Source organism: Drosophila sulfurigaster, chromosome 2L (genome assembly GCF_023558435.1).
Source record: "Drosophila sulfurigaster albostrigata strain 15112-1811.04 chromosome 2L, ASM2355843v2, whole genome shotgun sequence".
Classification (NCBI taxonomy): Eukaryota; Metazoa; Arthropoda; class Insecta; order Diptera; family Drosophilidae; genus Drosophila; species Drosophila sulfurigaster.
The window spans coordinates 15,730,454-15,748,412 of NC_084881.1; the positions used below are offsets into that span (position 1 = coordinate 15,730,454).

Genomic DNA, 17,959 nt, shown 5'->3' on the forward strand with positions numbered 1-17,959 from the left:
TTTATTCCATATTATCAGGAACTTGAAAGGGTATTAAGGAGCTTGTTAGATTAGCTTGTCTTGACAAGATAACATTTGCTGTCTGACCATGTTGTATGGTGGCATAGACTGTTATCATATTTATGTTTATAAGTGTGACCACAAAAGGGGACTTTTTAGAACAGCTTTGGGATCCATTTACTGAAGGTTATTTGAAGACCATTTGCCTGCTCAATTTTGATACAGCTGTGCTACTGTTGGGCACCCATTTGCTTGTGAATTCTCTTCAATGAGTTTGAATGTGATAAGACTCATTTGAATTGCAATTGTGACCCCTGCCACGCTGTAGTTTTAATAGAGCTCTAAAGTCTATTTAATGCGTAACAATTACGAGCAGTAATAGTTCAGATTTTGAGGTCAGAAGATGAAAGCTTTTCCTGTCTGATGAAAACTAGTTTGTTTTATTTACGCATCCATAAAAGATTCGTCTCGTGTTTTAAGTGCATTTCATCTGTGGTTTCACTGTGGCCCATTTTCAGTTTGTTCACTACATGCCTGGGGTGTCGGGGCATGATAAAGGCACGATTGAGTACTGAAATGCGATCACAATGAAAAGCTCGAAAGCTTACAGTGTTTTGATACGAACATGAAAAGCTTTCACGCTCGTAATTAATCGCATTTAAAACAACAATGCACAAGCGAAGTGTCGCTTCAGCTGTGACTTTAGTGCGCCATACGTAAACAAAGCAGCCGGGCCAACGGATTTGGGCTCCACAAATCTCTCAAGTGGTCGACAGTGTCTATTTTCGGATTTGGCTTTGGACTTCGGATGTACACAGCTTATGGGCAATTAAAGCTCAGCGATTAATAGGGTTAATTGATAGCAATTTTATTAACGATGGCACCCAATGTGGAGTTGGAAGCGTGGCAAGTGTCGGGCATATCGCGAACTTATCCAACCTATCGCCGGAGCATACTCATTAGCAATGAGAGGTCAGTTAAGAGCAGCCAACTCGCAAATATTTTTAAACATTTGTGTACGCTTTCAGCTGGCTGGAGGGTAAACATGAAGACGATGAGGCCGAGGGACTGTGGCGCATCAAAGATAAACTTTACGATTTGTCGGACTTTGCCAAACGGCATCCGGGCGGCGCCTTTTGGATTGAATCCACCAAGGGCACCGATATCACCGAGCCCTTTGAGTCGCATCACATTGAGGAGCATGCCGCACGCATGCTAAGCAAATTCGAGGTGCGTCCGGCTTCGAAGCCTAGAAACTACAAGTTCACGCTGCACGAAGATGGTTTCTATAAGGTGCTGAAGCGGCGAGTGAGGCAGAAGCTGCACTCCCTAAACTATCAACCATCGCGGAAGACCGATGTAAGTATTTACATTAGCGATGATATGGATTAAGGTGATACAGATGTATAGATGAAATCAAGCTATGCTAAATTCTTTAAATTATTTGAGATTGCATTTTATTGAGACTTTTGATTAGCATTGAAAAAGTACTAATTTCTTGAATACAGGTTATTAGATTACCCAAGCTTAGATAAATTTTCAGTTACTCTCTTAACACTCACTGTTAATGAGAGAATTAAGTCAGAACTACGAACTTTGTTCTATTTTCAATTCAATTCAATAGTTCAATAATATATGCTAGCTCAACTTAGACCTTAAGCTTGTACTACTAAATTTTTATAGTCGACAAGAAAATTGAAATTTACATTGCAAAAATTGAATTACATATATTTTCTTCTAGCTGCTTCATACTGGTATTTTGTTCGCTGTTTTCCTGTTCAGCTGGGCGGCTGCAGTACTGGATTCGCTGGTGTTAAGCGCCTTTGCTGGATTATCGCTTTGCTGGCTGGCGACCTCGTCTCACAATTACTTCCATCAACGTGACAACTGGCGCATGTATTTCTTTAATCTTTCGTTGATGAACTTCAACAGTTGGCGCGTCTCACATGCGCTCTCCCATCATGTTTATCCCAATTCGCTGCATGATCTCGAGATGTCGCTCTTTGAGCCCCTCCTCTGCTTTGTGCCCAGCAAAGAATATGCCAGCAAACTGCATCGCGTCATCTCCATTTTGATCTCTCCCATTGTTTATACGGCGCTTTGTTTCGTGCAGCTTATACAGCGGTTAGTAGTTTATGTTATTATGTATATTTTCTATTCTAATTCATATTTCTTCATACCACAGATTGATCATCTCGCTGTGCAAACGCAATGTGATGTACTGGCATGATCTCTTGGCTTTCGTTTTGCCCAGTTTCCTCTTTTTGTCCACAAACTTGAGCCTGGGAGCTGTGCTCGCTAGATGGCTCACTATTGTGGCCATGTGCAGCTTCCTGTTTGGCTTCATTGGTCTAACAGCGGCGCATCATGATCCACGCATCTACCACGATGGCGACGCTACTCGTCCTGATCGCGATTGGGGACTCTTTCAGCTGGACACGATCATCGATCGCGGGGATATCAAGTGGTCAGATCTTTTGGTGCTCACGCACTTTGGCGAGCATGCGCTGCATCATATGTTCCCCACTTTGGATCACGGTGTGCTTAAGCAACTCTATCCGGAGCTACAACAGACCCTCAGCGAGTTCAAGTGTGAGCTGAGGGAAATTAATCACTGGGGTCACATCAAGGGTCAAAATCAACAGCTGCTACGCACTGAAGTAAACCCCATTGCTCCAGGCAGCAACAAGATTCTTTAATTAAACAGGGTTTATGATTGGTCATTGGGCTCTTAAGTGTTTATAAATACAGTGTGTGTATACAAATTTATAACCAGATTAATGCTACACAATCTCTCTTTTATTTGCTATCAACAAAAAAATGCTTACTCTTTATGCATGATAAGAGGCACGAGTTTTGCACTCAGTTTACGCTGCTCTGGAAGCTTCTCTTCGCATGTTATTTGAACAAACAAAATGTACTAAATTGTTGCATCATACAACCGATGAATGATTCACAAAGAGAGAGCTAAACAACAAAAAACATAATTAAGGAAACTTGCTTTCGGAGAGAGAATGAAGTTTTGTGCTGCATCATTGTGACGCGACACAAATGAGTACTTGTTAGTGTGTAATTCAATATACCCTAGAATTTGAACATACCTAATCAATAAAAATAATTTCATAATCTCAAAAACGGATTTTAGTTCAGCGTTGACATCACAAGTCCCCCAGCGACATACCAACTAAAAATGTGAAATTTTTAACATCTGGACACTTGTATAACAGTTTCGTGATTACGCGGTAGCAGACAGTCGGATATATGGCTGATAAGCGAGTGCCCATACCGATCGATAAGAGAACGGTTATATAAATAGATTCGCTGCTTTCGCATATTGATCATAAACGTTCGAGCAGTTGGCAATTAAACGTCGCGAGAAACAGTCGTTAACTAGCCAAACAACATGGGTGGCTTTCGTTTTCTATTCGTGTTACTCTTGGCCGTCACACCCGCCGCTTACGGTGCTAATATTCTGGGTTTGTTTAGCAGTCACAGTCAATCGCATTTAATACTGCACATGTCCATGATGAAGGCACTTGCCGAGCAGGGACACAACATCACCGTCGTGTCGATGATGAAACCCAAAGTGATGCACAAATCGATCCATTTGATTGTGGTGCCACCTTCGGATGAAAAAGAGGCCATGATAGAGAATCAATTGAATGAGATGGCTAACCAAAAGAACTCCATATACGACACCATGATCCGTCTGCTGAACGGCATGAGTGCAATGGTTGAGTCACAGGTTGATTTAATTACGGATCCCCGTTTCCAACGCATTTACGAAACCAAATTCGATTTGATGTTCATGGGATTCTTTATGAACGACTTCCAACTGGGCGTGGCCCATAAACTGCAGGTGCCGGTAATTGTTGCCTGGATGTCGGCGCCCATGTTTGTCATCGATGATTATGTCGGCAATCCCAGTGAGATTTCATATGTGCCCATCTTAGGCACCGTTATGAAACGTGGCGAGAAGGTAGCATTCGGTAAACGTCTGGAGAATTTTGTGAAGAATACATTTTTCCGTGTTATCGCCGTTATCTTCAATTATCGCTCTGAACGTTATTATAAGCAGCTCTTTGGCAATGAACTCAACTTGCCGTCCATTGAACAATTAAGACGCAACATCTCGATGGTCTTCACCAACTGTCATCTGATCAGCGAAGGACCAATCCGTCCACTTGTGCCAGCACATGCAGAAATTGGCGGCATCCAGATTAAGGAGAAGCCTGATCCCTTGCCCGAGGATATTGCTCAGTTTTTGGATGGCGCTGAGCATGGCGGTGTTTTACTCTCTCTTGGCTCGAACATCAAGAGTTCGGCAGTGAAACCCGAGCTAGTGCAATCCATGTTCAAGGTGCTTTCCTCGTTGAAGCAACGTGTGGTCTGGAAGTGGGAGGATTTGGACAACACACCGGGCAAATCTGCAAATATCCTCTACAAGAAGTGGCTGCCACAGGACGATATTCTCGCCCATCCCAAGATAAAGCTGTTTATCACCCACGCCGGCAAAGGAGGCATCACTGAGGCGCAATACCATGGCGTGCCAATGGTGGCTCTGCCCATCTTTGGGGATCAGCCAGCCAATGCGGATAACATGCAAAAGTCTGGCTATGGCATTGCCCAAGATTTGCTGCAGCTCACCGAGGAGAACTTCGGCGCAAGCATCAATGAAGTGCTTGGCAATGAGAAGTACAAAAAGGCAATTGGAGGATTCTCACAATTGTATCGGGACAGACCACTCAGTGCCCGCCAGACGGTGCTCTACTGGACCAATTATGTGCTGAGGCATCACGGTGCTCCCCACTTGCAGAGTCCATCGGTGCACTTGAATTGGGTGGAATACTTAAATATAGATATCTATATTCTGGTGGCGACAGTATTAACTCTTGTTCTTCTTCTCAATTTCGTCATTGTTCGCTTTATCGTCCGCAAGCTAGCTGGCAAATCGAAGAAATCGAGCAAGAAGGTGAAGAAACAATAGATAAGCTTATCTATAAAAAAGAAATTAAGTTGTAAGCCAACTCGTAATGTTATTTAATGCCATATTTAGATAAGTTCATTGTTGTTCATTTTAAACTTGTTACCAAAAATTTAAAAAAAAAAAACAAACCAAAAATTAAATCAACTAATTAAATTAACTAATTTGAATACAGTATTTAATTTTAGGCGAACACGCTGCTTTAAGGAGTATTTATTGAATAAATAAAAATACAATATAATAAGAAAATGACGTTTGATTTTTGTCATTCAACCTAAAGAAAAAGGTGAGTGATGGATAAAATAATATAATAATTATTCAAGTATTCCAAGAGCATTCAAATCGTGTTTGTAACTATCGTGTTATACTGTAATGTGAAATTTTCCCATATTTCACATAAATCCAGAAGATGTTTTTTCGATCTCAATCGATAGAGTTGGTCCTCGATATTGGCAAACTATGACTAATTTTCATTTAGTTTTTATAATTTGCACGCATGCCCCTAAAAGTATGCAATCGAATATTGCGGTGGAGTATTAGGCACGTTTTTAATATAAATTTAAAAATACGTTAATACATTACACTTCAATATGAAAGCTCATTGCTTAGATAGTTGTTCTTGGACAATTTTAGTCGTTGCGGACAGATAAAAAGTGTTAAATCATTAAGCAAAATACCAGGAGAACATAAATCACCAGCTAGCAATAATGCTGGAAGCCAATTGCATAATAAGATTCCAATAAGAAAATATCCTAGTGTTCTGATCTTCTGCAGGGAGAATCCATTTACTAATTTATTATGATCGCCTGGTATTACAAGTAGCAATTCCAAGAGAGTATCATGAAAATTTCTTGACACTTTTTGGATTAAGAGGCGACATTTGTTGATAGATGTCTCGTCATCTTCACGTTCATGTTGAGGGGCATTGTGGGACCTCATTGACACAGGCTGTCTAGCATTCTATGATTGGTCAGGTGAGTTGCAATTTTCCTCTGATTTGGAATGGTGTCCTCTTATAAAGCTTTTGTGATACGCTTTAAATTGCATCAAACTACTAACACAATTTCATCAGGTTTGCTTCTCATTTTCGGTAAATCATTATGATGCAGATTTCTCAATAGTACATTTATCTTCAAGTATACGTCACAATATTATGAAGCTAAATGATTGCAGGTATTCAATGACCTCTGCAAATCGTGTCTAGCCAGTGCTATCAGCTTATCACAAGGCCTATTTTAAGTTTACTTAGTGCTTGTTAATGATAGAAAAGGGTATATTGACAATATTGCCGTGCTTGAAACAGATGGAAAAAAACGGCATCAATACTAAGAGTAAAAAACTTCTACAGCATATACTCGTTTTGTATTACAACACTTAATAGTGATGCGATAACATCAAAGTGACTATTAAACTGTATAGTTTAAAAGGTTCGGATGAATAATTACCAACATGTGCTTGGGTATATTTAAGGCGATCATTTCAAAGCAAGAGGTTATCTTGGCATAGTATTGCTTATCAATCGCGTGGCAAAGAAATTATAAGTTCTACAAGTTGTATGATCAAAATTGCGGCGTCATCTCGCCACAGCAACTTTGTTTATACAGAGAGGCTATCGCACTCATATCTGCTCTCTCAGAGACAATAAATTCAGTTGCTCCATCGCATCGAAGCTCAGTTGATTGTCGTGAAATTAACCGTTCACATTCAATTGTAATTGAAATGGTGAACAGATCGCTAACGTTGCTGTTTGTGCTCGCTTTTGTGGCGACGCCGGTTTGGAGTGCCAATATTCTAGCATTGTTCAGCACCTTCAGTCCTTCGCATTTGATTGTGCACATGTCAATGATGAAGACGCTGGCAGACCAAGGACACAACTTAACCATTGTGACAACATTGAAACCGAAAATAGCGCCGCACGAGAATATGACATTTATTCATGCGCCGGCGTCTGAAGAGCGTCTTAAGGGCATGAACGAGTATCTGGAGAAATCATCAAAGGAGAAACTCCACATGGTTCAAGCCATGATAAATTCTCTGACAAATGCAGGTGCCATGTTGGGCATTGGATATGACTTCGTGGTCGACCCTAAAGTGAAGGCCATCTATGAGAATCCGCAGGTCAAGTATGATCTGCTAATTCTTGGCTACCTGATGAACGAATTCCAGTTGGGCATTGCTGCCAAATTAGATGTGCCAGCAATCCTAAGCTGGGTTGGAGTGCCCTTCTCATTTGTTGACGACAGCGTTGGAAACATCTACGATCCTACCTATGTGCCAACCATATCCATGGCGGCCGACCCAGAAAATCCAACACACAGCTTCGCATGGCGTATACGTAACTTTGGCAGCTGGCTTGTATTCAAAGCGTTAGGCTTGGGATTGGAGTACAAAATGAATGCCTTCTACGAGTACGTAATTTACACAGTAAATAAAATCTCTACAAATTAATCTGATTTCCCTATCTTGAATTTTAGGCAGGCCTTTGGCAATGACTCCAGCATGCCCAGTTACGATGAGGTGAAACAGCGAGTCTCCTTGCTCTTCTACAATTACCATTCACATAGTGAAGGTCCTGTGCGACCCACAGTGCCGCAGTCCATTGAGATTGGAGGAATACAAATCAAGGAAACGCCTGATCCTTTGCCAGTAGATCTTGCCGGGTTCCTCAACAACGCAACTGATGGAGTCATCTTCTTCAGCCTGGGCACCAATGTCAAGCTCAAGTACTTTGATTCCCAAATCATTGAAACGATCTACCAAGTGCTCTCTCGTCAGCCATTGAGAGTCATCTGGAAGTGGGATGACCAGGAACCCAAGCCAGGCAACGCATCTAACATATACTTTCACAACTGGCTGCCCCAGGATGACATACTCGCGCATCCCAATACCAAGCTTTTTATCACACACGCTGGCAAAGGAGGCGTCGCTGAGGCCCAGTACCACGCTGTGCCAATGCTGGCGTTACCTGTCTTTGGAGATCAACCCGGCAACGCTCAGCTAATGGTGGCATCAGGCTTTGGCATCAGCATGGATCTTCTCACGCTCACCGAGGAGAGCTTGGAGAAGGGCATCCAAGAAGTGCTGCAAAATCCCGTGTATCGGAATAATGTCCGCAAGTTCTCGGATCTTTATCGCGATCGACCGCTGACAGCTCGCCAATCTGTGATCTATTGGACGGAGTATGTGATGCGTCATAAAGGAGCTTACCATCTGCGAAGTCCTATTGTAAAACTTGGCTTTGTTGCACGTTACAATCTCGATGTTTATGCCATTATTCTACTGATTTTGTTGAGCGCTTTTATAATTTTCCTAATAGTGCTACGATTGGTGATCAAAACTCTTCGAGCACGTCAAACCAAAGCCAAGGTCAAGCGAAATTAATTGGTTAGGTAATTACGTAATCCAATTGCTATACACAATATTACGCATGCGATACGTTGGGTATTCCACAGGTTTAGTAGAGTATTTGGATGATTACAATTCGAGATATATTATATATATATATAGAATGATGACAAGACACAAATTTTATATAAGTATATGTATAAACAAGTTTTTAAAACACCGACTGACTCTTTCTATCTGCCTGTCATTATCTCTGTATAGTATCTATTGTCTAGCCATAATAAACAATTGAGGCTACAAAAAACACGAAGAATTTAAATAAATATATGACGATATTAGTATAATAAACACGTATACAAATGTACAGTTATATATTTACTAGTATATATAGAATTATTATCATAACAACTCATAACAACAGCTGTATTTTTAGGTTTTTTTAAACCTACCCCAATCCACGAACAAAATGACTGGTCTTTAATCATGTTCCGTTAATTTCATTTCCTATCATGATTCTAATAGTAATTATTACCTTTGATATTTTTCATAATACTTGTGATCTGCATCACTCACATACCATATTATTAGTTATGAGATTGTCTCGCCTTTGTTAGGCCTGCTATCCATTATACAAAGAGAGCTTACATGATCTTCAACATTTCAAAGTATTTTAGTTTACAGAGCGAAAAGCTTACATGAATATTTTGTTAGTGTAATTATCTTTCAATCGCGAGTTCGCTCAATGAGCAATGCAATATGAATAGAATCCATTGAATAGCATTTAGAATATTATTGACATTGTGATCTTGACAAGTTTAACAATAATTGAAGCATAAACTGATGCGTGTGCATACTAAAAATCCACTTTGAACTCTGCCTATCATAATTGACATTGAAATGCGTAAGTTGACACTTAAAATTGTATTAAGTAATTTGAATACATTTTATAAGTACGAGAGGCCAATGCACTAAACTTTTCGCTCTCGACGCCACTCATTGAGCTTACCTATGTGAATTTGTAGTTCAGTTGAGTATTGCGCGACTTTTGAAATGGTGAATAAATTGCTGCTGTCACTTTCTGTGTTCGTCTTCTTGTCTCCCGTTTGGGGAGCCAATATTCTGGGATTATTCAGCACCTTTAGTCCATCGCATCTGCTAGTACACATGTCGATCATGAAATCACTGGCAGATCAAGGACATAATGTAACAATAGTGACAAATTTTAAACCCAAACTAGCGCCACATGACAACATTACATTAATCTTAGCGCCAGCAAGTGAAGAACGCATGAGAGGAGTGAATCAGTTTGTAGAGAACTCAATGAAAAGGAAGCCACACTTCATCCAAGCCATCTTCAATACATTAACATTGATCTACAGTATCATGGGCATACAGTATGACTTTGTGCTGCATCCTCAAGTAAAAGATATTTATGAAAATCCCCATGTTAAATATGATCTCTTGGTGCTTGGCTATTTATTCAATGACTTTCAATTGGGCATTGCTGCGAAGCTGCAAGTACCGGCAATCCTTAGTTGGGTTGGCTTACCTCTGGCATTTGTCGACGATACCGTTGGCAACGTCTACGATCCTTCCTATGTGCCCATCGCCAGCTTTGTAACAGAAACAACAACGCAATCAACAGGGCTATGGTGGCGTATGCACAACCTTTTTAGCTGGACAATGTTGAAGATTTTTAGCGTAGGCAACGACTTTGTTATGGCGTTCTTGTACAAGTGAGAAATATTAATTATCAAAATGATTTCATCTAAAATTTTGAATTTTCATATTAGACACACTTTTGGCAATGATTCAAGTATGATCACCTATGATGAGGCAAAGGAAAAAGTCTCCCTGCTCTTCTACAATTATCATTCGCAAAGCGAAGGTCCTGTGCGTCCCACAGTGCCGCAGTCCATTGAGATTGGAGGAATACAGATCAAGGAACAGCGTGATTCCTTGCCCCAAGAGCTTGCATACTTTCTGGGTAACGCTACTGACGGTGCGATCTTCTTTAGCCTAGGCACCAATATCAAGCTCACATTCTTCGAGCCCCAACTCCTAGAAACCATCTACCAAGTGCTATCCCACCAGCAACTTCGTGTCATCTGGAAGTGGGATGACCAGGTGCCCAAACCAGGCAACGCATCCAACATAAACTTTCACAACTGGCTGCCCCAGGATGACATTCTCGCTCATCCCAACACCAAGCTCTTTATCACACACGCTGGCAAAGGAGGCGTGGCTGAGGCCCAGTACCATGGAGTACCAATGCTGGCATTGCCTGTCTTTACTGATCAGCCTGGCAACGCACAGCTAATGGTGGCGTCAGGCTTTGGAATCAGCATGGATCTGCTTACGCTCACCAAAGAGAGTCTGGAGAAGAGCATTCAAGAGGTTCTCAATAATCCCGTGTATCGCAATAATGTCCGCAAGTTCTCAGATCTCTATCGCGATCGTCCTTTGACAGCTCGCCAATCTGTGATCTACTGGACGGAGTATGTGATGCGTCATAAAGGAGCTTACCATCTGAGGAGTCCTATTGTAAAACTGGGCTTTGTGGCACGATACAATCTCGATGTTTATGCCATTCTTCTGCTCATCTTCGTCTGTTCGATAATCATATTCGTATTTCTGCTACGATTTCTAGTCAACACAACTCTATTGAAAACGCAATCCAAGGCCAAAATTAACTAATTGTCAATTTGGCACGCGTTACGCATTCGACGTGTTGGGGAGTGTAAATGTCATTAAACACTAAACGATTTGTATGATTACAAATTCAAGTTGAACAAGCCCACATATATACAACGACGATTATACATACATATATGTAAAACATCAACAAGTTTCCAATTCTCGCGCTGACTATAAATAAAATGTTTGTGCTGATTGTTACTCTCAGTCCCCGCTCTCTGCAATGTGCAACACTGAGCCAAAATTACGTAATCTTTAAATTAATTTAAGCAGAAAAATGTTTAAAACAATCTGTAGTAATTATTTATAACATGTTTTTTAACAATTCATTACTAAAGAACCCAAATATTTTATTTAATAATTTAACTACTCTACCCCATCATCCAATTAACTTGACCTACCTTTGATATCAGAGTAATCGGTCATAGGAATTTCAGTCTGATAACGGCAATGAATGAGATTTTCATCCTAGTGTTTTTGCCCAGCATTTCTTTCAGTGTATTTCTCTCATTGCTGTCACGCTCGCATCTTTTGTCGTTCAATTCTCTAATATATTTAAAGCCCAGTATCTCGCTGCCTTTGGAATTGCGTGTGTCGAACGCCAATTGGTTCTGGTTTGTTTTTTAGTTTTGTTTTGTTTTCCAAAGTGTTTTCATAGTATTTAATATGAATTCTTAATGTCTCCATTGTTGTTGTTCCTTAAAAAAAAACATTGAAATACATATATGGCCGGGTGAGCTAATCGGGTATCTGCTGAATATACGAATATACAAACTATCGTAATCGTAATTGTTCTAAAAACCGATCAACTCAATAGTTGCAGGCAAAGTCCATTGCATTACGTGTAAATATTTCGTTGACATTTCGACCTTATGTGCGAAGCGTTTGCATATCTAGCACCTTGTCATTGATCAGTTGGCATAGAGAATTTCACCAGACTTTAAGTACATTCAATAATGTTGAACACAAATGACTGCACTAATCCATTCCTTTCGAAATACAACTTGCCTAACAACCCAAAATGTTTGTTACCTTACTATCTATGAATTTAATAGTATCAATAACATTTGCAGTGCGTACAACCAGTTCTATCGACAATCCGCGTGTATGCCTTCGGTTGGACGCCTCTTATCACTGCGTATCAGGGCTTATCTTTCATACCAGGCATTGCTGATGAAACCGGCAACTGATAACTGCAACAAATATATATAAACTGTTGGGCTACCAGCAAACAACTCAGTTTTACTTTGCACTCGACGCAACATGGTTAACATGATGAAACAAGGTCGCTCCCTCATTTCCTGCTCGGCTGTCGGCGTGCTGCTCGTTGCGTTGATGACAACGCTGCATGCACCGACAGTGGATGGTGCCAACATCTTGGGCGTGTTTACAAGTCACAGTCCATCGCATCTTATTATTCACATGTCTGTGATGAAGGCACTGGCCGAGGAGGGACACAATGTGACGGTGGTATCTTCAATGCCAGCAAAGGTCACCCACAAAAGCATCAAACACATTCTGATACCTCTAAGCGAAAGTGAAGAGAAGACGCTTAATGATGGCATGGCCGTTATGGCCAAGGAGAAACCATCGATGTTCACCACCTTGAAGACAATGTTCGGTTCGCTTAGTATGCTTATCAATAAGCAGGTGGATGTCCTGGAAGATGAAAGTTTCACTGAGCTATACAAAAATAAGGGCAACAAATTCGATGCTGTATTTGTGGGCTTCTTTTTCAACATGTACCAGGTTGGTCTGGGTGCCAAATTCAACTGCCCCCTCATTGTGAGCTGGTCTGGGCCACCAATGGAGCAAATTGATAATGTGATTGGCAATCCAATTCTAACTTCATCGGTGCCCACTATGAATGTTGCTGTCACGCCTGGTCAGCCTATGAACTTCAAACAGCGTTTGACCAACTTATTGTCCACACTTGGTTTCCGTGTCTTTGCAACGTTCCTCGAGTACAAAAATTCCGGATTCTACACGTAAGTTACAAAGTTAAGTTGCGAACATTTTTGGTATAATGAATTATTTACTTTACAGTCGTCTATTCGGAAACGATCCAACGATGCCTAGCTATGCGGATGCCAGGAAGAACGTGTCTTTGATATTCTGCAATAGTCATGGCATCAGCGAAGGTCCCATTAGACCAAATGTGCCCGGCGTTGTAGAGATTGGTGGAATTCAAATTAAGGAAAAGCCAGATGCTTTGCCACAAGATATTAAGGAATTCCTAGACAATTCCAAACATGGTGCAATACTCTTCAGTCTGGGCAGCAACCTTAAAGGCGACCACATTAAGCAGTCGACCATTCAGAAGATTTTCAAGGTGTTGTCGGGCCTTAAGCAGAACGTTATTTGGAAGTGGGATGATTTGAAGAATACGCCCGGCAAGTCTGCCAACATACTCTACAAAAAGTGGCTGCCCCAAGACGATATTCTTGCCCATCCAAAGATCAAGCTCTTCATTACGCACGCTGGCAAAGGAGGCGTGGCGGAGGCACAGTATCACGCAGTACCAATGCTGGCATTGCCCGTGTTTGCCGATCAGCCTGGTAATGCTGAAAAGCTAGTTCGGTCGGGTTACGGACTTCGTGTGGATTTGCTTTCACTCGAACCAGCTGAGTTTAAGGCCGCCCTCGAGGAGGTGCTACAAAATCCAAGCTTCGCTAAGAAACTGCAGCAGTTCTCCAAGCTCTATCGCGACCGTCCCATGACTGCGCGGGAATCGGTTATCTACTGGACAAACTACGTTCTGCGTCATCATGGTGCCGCCCATATGCAGAGTCCTGTGGTCAAAATGAACGCCATTGAGAGCAACAACCTGGATCTCTATGTGCTACTTGGGTTGGCTCTTGGCATTGTTATCGCCATAAACATTGCTCTGTTCAAGTGCGTTTGTCGGAAATGCTTTGGTAAGCGCTGCGCTAAGAAGAATGCGCAAAAATCGAAAGTCAAGAAGAATTAAATTTAGTTGTTAAATATTTACGAATAGCAATAAAGACGATGTAAAATTAGTCAATAAATAAATTTGTATACGGATCGAATACTTATTTTATATGTTTGCCAGCCCTGGCAACCGTTAGCAAAAGTCATCATAGGTTCAAGCCCGTACTAAGTGGTTTGTGCAATTGCTATTATTATTGCCATTAACACAAAAACGTCGACGTTTCAACAAAAGACTAGGAAAGAAAATTTTATAAGACAAAGATATTTAAAAAAAAGGAATGCAAACAAAAGCATATTTAATGTGTATTTATATTATTTATTAATTTACTACCCCATGGAATCTAAGACCGTATCTGCTCCTCGGATTCTGCAGTCCGAGCTGTTGTGGGTGGTGTCGTTGATTTGTCTGCAGTCAAAATCTTTTGTAAATGTTCCAGACTAACTAGATCATTTTCATCTGCATACTGCATAAGACCACAAATAATGGGCGATTCCACTACCAAAATATAATGACATGTCTTTGGCTCCATCAGATACATAGACACTGCCGTTCCGCTGGACGTAACTGGAGTGCAGGTGAGTTTAACGTTTACTTCACGCGGCAATCCAGTCTGATCACAGTGTGTACCCTTTGAGTAGTGATGCCACAATGACGAAGAGGTCGCTTGTCGGGCCCCCTTCTCAGGTTGGGTAGCATACCAAGCTCGATGTAGTTCTTCTGAATAGTAGCCCAGAAACAGTTCGACTTCGCTGTTTTTGTCCTTATGGAATTGACGTACATGTCGACCATAACAGAATTCATATTTCCACCAACCAGTGCCCTGTAAATGCCAATTAATAATTAATTAGTTAGGTACCAGACAGAGTATATAATTATTTACTTACGCCAGTTAGACAGTTTTTGCCGGATATGAATTCAATAAGCGGTGTCATATCATTTAAAGGTGCTGGTGTTGTTCCTTGTGTATGTCGAGATAAAACAAGCTGTTGATATGCGGTTTGACTATCAATTTCGTCATTGGCCATCATCTCTAAGATAATATTCTCTACATCCGACTTTGTCCACAATTTGGATGGCATTTTGTTCTCCTTTGAAATGAGTAAATCACTTTCACTATCTGTCCATTCCTTGAGCTCTTGACGCAGCATACTCAAAGGTTTGTGAGTCTCCGTTGGTGAATTGAAGCATTTAATTGAAATCTCCTTAGTTTCCTCGGCATGAAAGGCAGGAATACTGCACAACGACGATGTCAGAATGATGGCTTCATAATTGCATGACGAAGTCTCTTTAAACGAATAAATATCATCCTTGCCGTGTGGGTAGCACACATAACGCACCATTGTTGTGCGCGGTGCCTCAATAATGTCGCACATGGTGCCATCGTTGAATTCCATTTCGAAATACGGATAACGAGTATTGTCAATTTTCAACGTCTTGTACTTGGGCTTGCCACCGCCAGCCTTGCGTTCGGCCTCCCATTCTTTTTTTGCCAGCTCAGTCTTTTCCTCGCTCCATTTGCCCAAATAATACTCTTGGAATTTCACATTTTTACCCTCACGCTCCTCATGATACTGCCGCACATGATGGCCATGGCATATCTCATATGACCAATAAGCTTCGATGCGATATGAGCAGGTGGGTCCCGAGAATATCGGCTGTAGAATGCCAATTGGTGCTGTGGCAGATAGAAAAGTCATTAGCAGCGTCATTTATGATAGTGATACAAAAACTTACACAGCTCTGGCTGATTGGATTTCTCCTCCTCTTTGGGCGTCTCCAAAGTGGGAATCAAACATTCATACTTCTCTTTGTCCAGTGTGTAGAACGACCGCAGCTGATTATTTAGCTCCTGCAGCAGGCATATATTATTGCAATTAAGATAAAGTAGCTAATGTAAATGCCTTTACTCACCGGTTGGCCCAACAAATCGGGTATTTCGAAATCAATTTTGTAAAGCACCGAATCGTCAAAGTCTTTGGCTTCGTGCGCCGTCACCACGAACATTAAGCCAAATATCAGCATTAAGCACCTCATTTTGTTCGTTATTTGTGCAGTGAAATTGCAGGTAAATTCGTGTAGAAGTATTTTTCACTAATTTATTTCAATAACAAATGCAAAATACACGTCGTCTAAAAAATAATAAACAGCTGTCAAATCAGCTGCTGAATTGCTGTGAATGGCACCAATGCACGCGTTATATGCTGAATGACAATCATTGAGTTCAGTTCGTTTGAAATTTCTAATTTATTTGGACTTATGTTTTAATTTATTAGTAATAATTTGATTTAAAAGAAAATTAATAATATATTGCGTGAATTGGTTAAGCTTGTACTTCTAAATAAAGTTAAGCAATAAGCTTAACTAAATAAATTTATTAATTAATAAACAAATAAGAAAACTAGAGTCAAGTTATGACTACAATACACCCATCATTTTTGGTCTGCAAAATATCGAGATCCAATCTACTTCTAATATTTAAGTTAATCTTGGAAAATATAGACGAAACTTATTACTATTGTAGATTTGGAGGGCAAAATAAAAATTCTATAAACAATTTGTGTAGATAGCGACCGATTTACAATAGTTGCTGATCCAGTACTAGACTCTTATTCGGCTATTTCATAAATGAAGGGTCTAAGAACACTATCAAAAATTGCTCAGATTAAACTTTAAGCTAATCGAGAGCACGTGCGTCTTCTATATGGAGGTAAATATTCATAATTCATAAATTTAATCAACAAAATCTTTGCTAATGATAAATGTAATGCCATCACATTTCCTACTTACAGTTTGTAGACATTGACATAGCTGTGCCTTGGGGTCAAGTAAGCTGTAATTCCTATATTCTCTTTTGATCAACCAACATCATGAGATTTTTATGACCCTCAGCTATCTTGCCGTTGGTATGGCAATCGTCAAGTTCGGCCCCTGCTTGCCGTTCACGGTCTTCTGGATAACCTGGGCACCTTTGCCCGCCTGCTGCCGCTGTTGCCCCAGCATTTAGGCGTGCTTTGCGTTGATCAACCCGGTCATGGACGTTCCTCACCTTATCCGGACGGCATGCAGTATTCTCTTGAGGATTGGGTCAGCGTCATACGTCGTGTAGTATTGCATTTTAAATGGAAGCGTGTTTCGCTAATGGGTCACTCATTAGGCAGCGTCGTTTGTAATTTATATGCTGCCTTACATCCACGAGATCATGTGGATATGCTGATTGCTATTGATATGCTAAAAATACGGTTGAAGTCAAATGAGTATTATATCGAAGCTTTGGTCAAGTCAGTGGAGAGGATGTTAAGACCACCGCGAGCTGTCCAATTGTTTACGGCAGAGCAACTGCAAAAAATGCGCTGGCCAACAGCTCCTTTGGTCAGTGAGGCGGATGCCCAAGATCTACTTGATCGATGCCTGCTGCCTGCTGCACAAGAATCCAACAAGTTTTACTTATCGAGAGACTTTCGACCATCACACATTACTGTTTATACAATTGAGGATAATATTACTTTAGAGCTGTACAAACGCATTAAGAAAGTTCCTTACCTGGTGATCAAGGCGGATGGTTCGAATTTTCTGAATGACGAAAACATTCCAGTTATTGACATTTTGCGCGCTAATAATCCCAATTTTGAATACCATTTGGCCAAGGGATCACATCATGCACATATCGAGAACCCAGAGCAGCTGGCTGCTTGGATAGTACCATTTATAAACAAGTATAGACCATCCAGTAGATGGGAAGATCCTGGTCATACAACTACTTGTAAGCTCTAAAAATATCTCTTACTAGTTAATTTAAAATGTATGATTTCAATTGCAAATACAATTTTAACTAAATAAATATATCATATATTAATTGCAAAATATGAAACTACGACAATTCAGTTGCTGTTTTGACTTTTCCAACGTAAATATTAGTATTTAACGCAATGTTATAAAACTTTTAGATTTTCCTCATAATAAAAAAGTTCAGCAATCGGATT

At 40.6% G+C, this 17,959-nt stretch overlaps 7 protein-coding genes across 8 annotated transcripts; 6 read left to right on the forward strand and 1 right to left on the reverse strand.

Annotated features, from left to right (window-relative positions):
• The first annotated feature begins 578 nt into the window (after positions 1-578).
• Positions 579-2,972, forward strand: LOC133850183 (cytochrome b5-related protein). The gene is made up of 4 exons (XM_062286215.1): positions 579-972; positions 1,029-1,359; positions 1,742-2,124; positions 2,186-2,972. The coding sequence occupies exons 1-4, from the start codon at positions 878-880 to the stop codon at positions 2,697-2,699; spliced, it is 1,323 nt and encodes a 440-aa protein (XP_062142199.1). The 5' UTR covers positions 579-877; the 3' UTR covers positions 2,700-2,972.
• Positions 2,973-3,320: 348 nt separating this feature from the next.
• LOC133850182 (UDP-glucosyltransferase 2) lies at positions 3,321-5,114 on the forward strand. The gene has a single exon (XM_062286214.1). It carries the CDS (start codon positions 3,404-3,406, stop codon positions 4,985-4,987), a length of 1,584 nt encoding a protein of 527 aa, XP_062142198.1. The 5' UTR covers positions 3,321-3,403; the 3' UTR covers positions 4,988-5,114.
• Positions 5,115-6,646: 1,532 nt separating this feature from the next.
• On the forward strand, positions 6,647-8,565 carry LOC133849924 (UDP-glycosyltransferase UGT5-like). The gene is made up of 2 exons (XM_062285936.1): positions 6,647-7,392; positions 7,459-8,565. The coding sequence occupies exons 1-2, from the start codon at positions 6,704-6,706 to the stop codon at positions 8,363-8,365; spliced, it is 1,596 nt and encodes a 531-aa protein (XP_062141920.1). The 5' UTR covers positions 6,647-6,703; the 3' UTR covers positions 8,366-8,565.
• A 462-nt stretch (positions 8,566-9,027) lies between these two features.
• On the forward strand, positions 9,028-11,506 carry LOC133835828 (UDP-glycosyltransferase UGT5-like). Its single transcript, XM_062265945.1, has 2 exons — positions 9,028-10,065; positions 10,123-11,506. Exons 1-2 carry the CDS (start codon positions 9,380-9,382, stop codon positions 11,024-11,026), a joined length of 1,590 nt encoding a protein of 529 aa, XP_062121929.1. The 5' UTR covers positions 9,028-9,379; the 3' UTR covers positions 11,027-11,506.
• A 769-nt stretch (positions 11,507-12,275) lies between these two features.
• Positions 12,276-14,071, forward strand: LOC133835818 (UDP-glycosyltransferase UGT5). Its single transcript, XM_062265933.1, has 2 exons — positions 12,276-13,014; positions 13,073-14,071. The coding sequence occupies exons 1-2, from the start codon at positions 12,290-12,292 to the stop codon at positions 13,995-13,997; spliced, it is 1,650 nt and encodes a 549-aa protein (XP_062121917.1). The 5' UTR covers positions 12,276-12,289; the 3' UTR covers positions 13,998-14,071.
• Positions 14,072-14,266: 195 nt separating this feature from the next.
• On the reverse strand, positions 14,267-16,139 carry LOC133835837 (endoplasmic reticulum lectin 1). The gene is made up of 4 exons (XM_062265958.1): positions 15,891-16,139; positions 15,714-15,828; positions 14,864-15,654; positions 14,267-14,799 (listed from the first exon to the last, which is right to left on the reverse strand). The coding sequence occupies exons 1-4, from the start codon at positions 16,011-16,013 to the stop codon at positions 14,320-14,322; spliced, it is 1,509 nt and encodes a 502-aa protein (XP_062121942.1). The 5' UTR covers positions 16,014-16,139; the 3' UTR covers positions 14,267-14,319.
• A 46-nt stretch (positions 16,140-16,185) lies between these two features.
• LOC133835843 (probable serine hydrolase) lies at positions 16,186-17,850 on the forward strand. 2 transcript variants are annotated; one of them, XM_062265968.1, is made up of 4 exons: positions 16,186-16,538; positions 16,611-16,686; positions 16,769-16,804; positions 16,869-17,850. In XM_062265968.1, the coding sequence occupies exons 2-4, from the start codon at positions 16,681-16,683 to the stop codon at positions 17,748-17,750; spliced, it is 924 nt and encodes a 307-aa protein (XP_062121952.1). In that variant the 5' UTR covers positions 16,186-16,538; positions 16,611-16,680; the 3' UTR covers positions 17,751-17,850. The 2 variants fall into 2 exon arrangements, with proteins under 2 accessions (XP_062121952.1, XP_062121961.1); XM_062265977.1 differs by having other exon boundaries at positions 16,186-16,382; positions 16,543-16,686.
• The last annotated feature ends 109 nt before the right edge of the window (positions 17,851-17,959 follow it).

Excerpts from the sequence above, each read along its gene's own strand:
- LOC133835843 (XM_062265968.1), top strand. Across the intron at positions 16,805-16,868 it reads TAGCTGTGCCTTGGGGTCAA|CTATCTTGCCGTTGGTATGG; the intron begins GTAAGCTGTAAT and ends TATGACCCTCAG.
- LOC133850183 (XM_062286215.1), top strand. The coding sequence starts at position 878 with ATGGCACCCAATGTGGAGTTGGAAGCGTGGCAAGTGTCGGGCATATCG. Across the intron at positions 973-1,028 it reads ATACTCATTAGCAATGAGAG|CTGGCTGGAGGGTAAACATG; the intron begins GTCAGTTAAGAG and ends GTACGCTTTCAG. Across the intron at positions 2,125-2,185 it reads TTCGTGCAGCTTATACAGCG|ATTGATCATCTCGCTGTGCA; the intron begins GTTAGTAGTTTA and ends TTCATACCACAG.
- LOC133849924 (XM_062285936.1), top strand. The coding sequence starts at position 6,704 with ATGGTGAACAGATCGCTAACGTTGCTGTTTGTGCTCGCTTTTGTGGCG. Across the intron at positions 7,393-7,458 it reads AAAATGAATGCCTTCTACGA|GCAGGCCTTTGGCAATGACT; the intron begins GTACGTAATTTA and ends CTTGAATTTTAG.
- LOC133850182 (XM_062286214.1), top strand. The coding sequence starts at position 3,404 with ATGGGTGGCTTTCGTTTTCTATTCGTGTTACTCTTGGCCGTCACACCC.
- LOC133835828 (XM_062265945.1), top strand. The coding sequence starts at position 9,380 with ATGGTGAATAAATTGCTGCTGTCACTTTCTGTGTTCGTCTTCTTGTCT. Across the intron at positions 10,066-10,122 it reads GTTATGGCGTTCTTGTACAA|ACACACTTTTGGCAATGATT; the intron begins GTGAGAAATATT and ends TTTTCATATTAG.
- LOC133835818 (XM_062265933.1), top strand. The coding sequence starts at position 12,290 with ATGGTTAACATGATGAAACAAGGTCGCTCCCTCATTTCCTGCTCGGCT. Across the intron at positions 13,015-13,072 it reads AAAAATTCCGGATTCTACAC|TCGTCTATTCGGAAACGATC; the intron begins GTAAGTTACAAA and ends TTTACTTTACAG.
- LOC133835837 (XM_062265958.1), bottom strand. The coding sequence starts at position 16,013 with ATGAGGTGCTTAATGCTGATATTTGGCTTAATGTTCGTGGTGACGGCG. Across the intron at positions 15,655-15,713 it reads ATCCAATCAGCCAGAGCTGT|CACCAATTGGCATTCTACAG; the intron begins GTAAGTTTTTGT and ends TATCTGCCACAG. Across the intron at positions 14,800-14,863 it reads GCAAAAACTGTCTAACTGGC|GGCACTGGTTGGTGGAAATA; the intron begins GTAAGTAAATAA and ends TGGCATTTACAG.